The 611-nt window shown below is 43.2% G+C and overlaps 1 protein-coding gene across 1 annotated transcript in view; it reads left to right on the top strand.

The window, feature by feature from the left end:
- LOC119594013 overlaps positions 1–605 on the top strand; it is a gene marked incomplete in the record, with an annotated part of 1205 nt that extends 600 nt beyond the window's left edge. The window contains 1 exon segment of the mRNA XM_037943040.1: positions 1–605. Coding sequence (XP_037798968.1) covers positions 1–43 — 43 coding nt within the window.
- Positions 606–611: the final 6 nt, after the last annotated feature.

The following is a 611-nucleotide window of genomic DNA, read 5'->3' as shown; positions in this document are numbered from 1 at the left end:
ACTGGCGCTCATTGATCAGCAGGGATCACACCAACCGCACTGATGATCAGTCACGTGACCCTCCTCCGTTGTGCCAGTCGTCCACAGAGTACATGCACATACGACGTCAGCGTGCTTCTGTAACCCACACCTCTGCCTTCGACGATTACAGCATAGATCACGTAACAGCCCCCGCCGCGACAAAAGACCTTCTTGTACATACTCCGGGACTCAGATATTGTTCAGAGTAGCATTTATGTTTCCTAGCAGTGGCTGGTGAAGATGATGAGACCGAGAAAGTAGGAAATAGCACCCATGCGATGTCTTTGTTATTTTCACTTCAGCCAAAAGATAAAAGGAGTGCAAAAGTGATTTGAATGGTTCGGTCTTATCATATACATAATATACTTTTTGTAGGGAGATTTAAACAGAAACCTTACAATATACACGTCGTTGATTATGCAATAAATTAAACCTCATTTCTATATAAATTAAAGAAAAAAGAAACGTCCTATTTTATATACAGGCGAGCTATATGTGCCAAGTAAAGGAGAAGAAACTTCTCTTTCTTTTTGAAGGTGGCTTGAGGTCCTCCAAGGAGAGGCTGAGGCCCGGACTCGTGACTGAGGAAA

Source organism: Penaeus monodon, chromosome 33 (assembly GCF_015228065.2).
Source record: "Penaeus monodon isolate SGIC_2016 chromosome 33, NSTDA_Pmon_1, whole genome shotgun sequence".
Lineage (NCBI taxonomy): Eukaryota > Metazoa > Arthropoda > Malacostraca > Decapoda > Penaeidae > Penaeus > Penaeus monodon.
The sequence above is the reverse complement of the archived record's forward strand: the minus strand, read 5'-3'. Positions and strand labels throughout refer to the sequence as shown.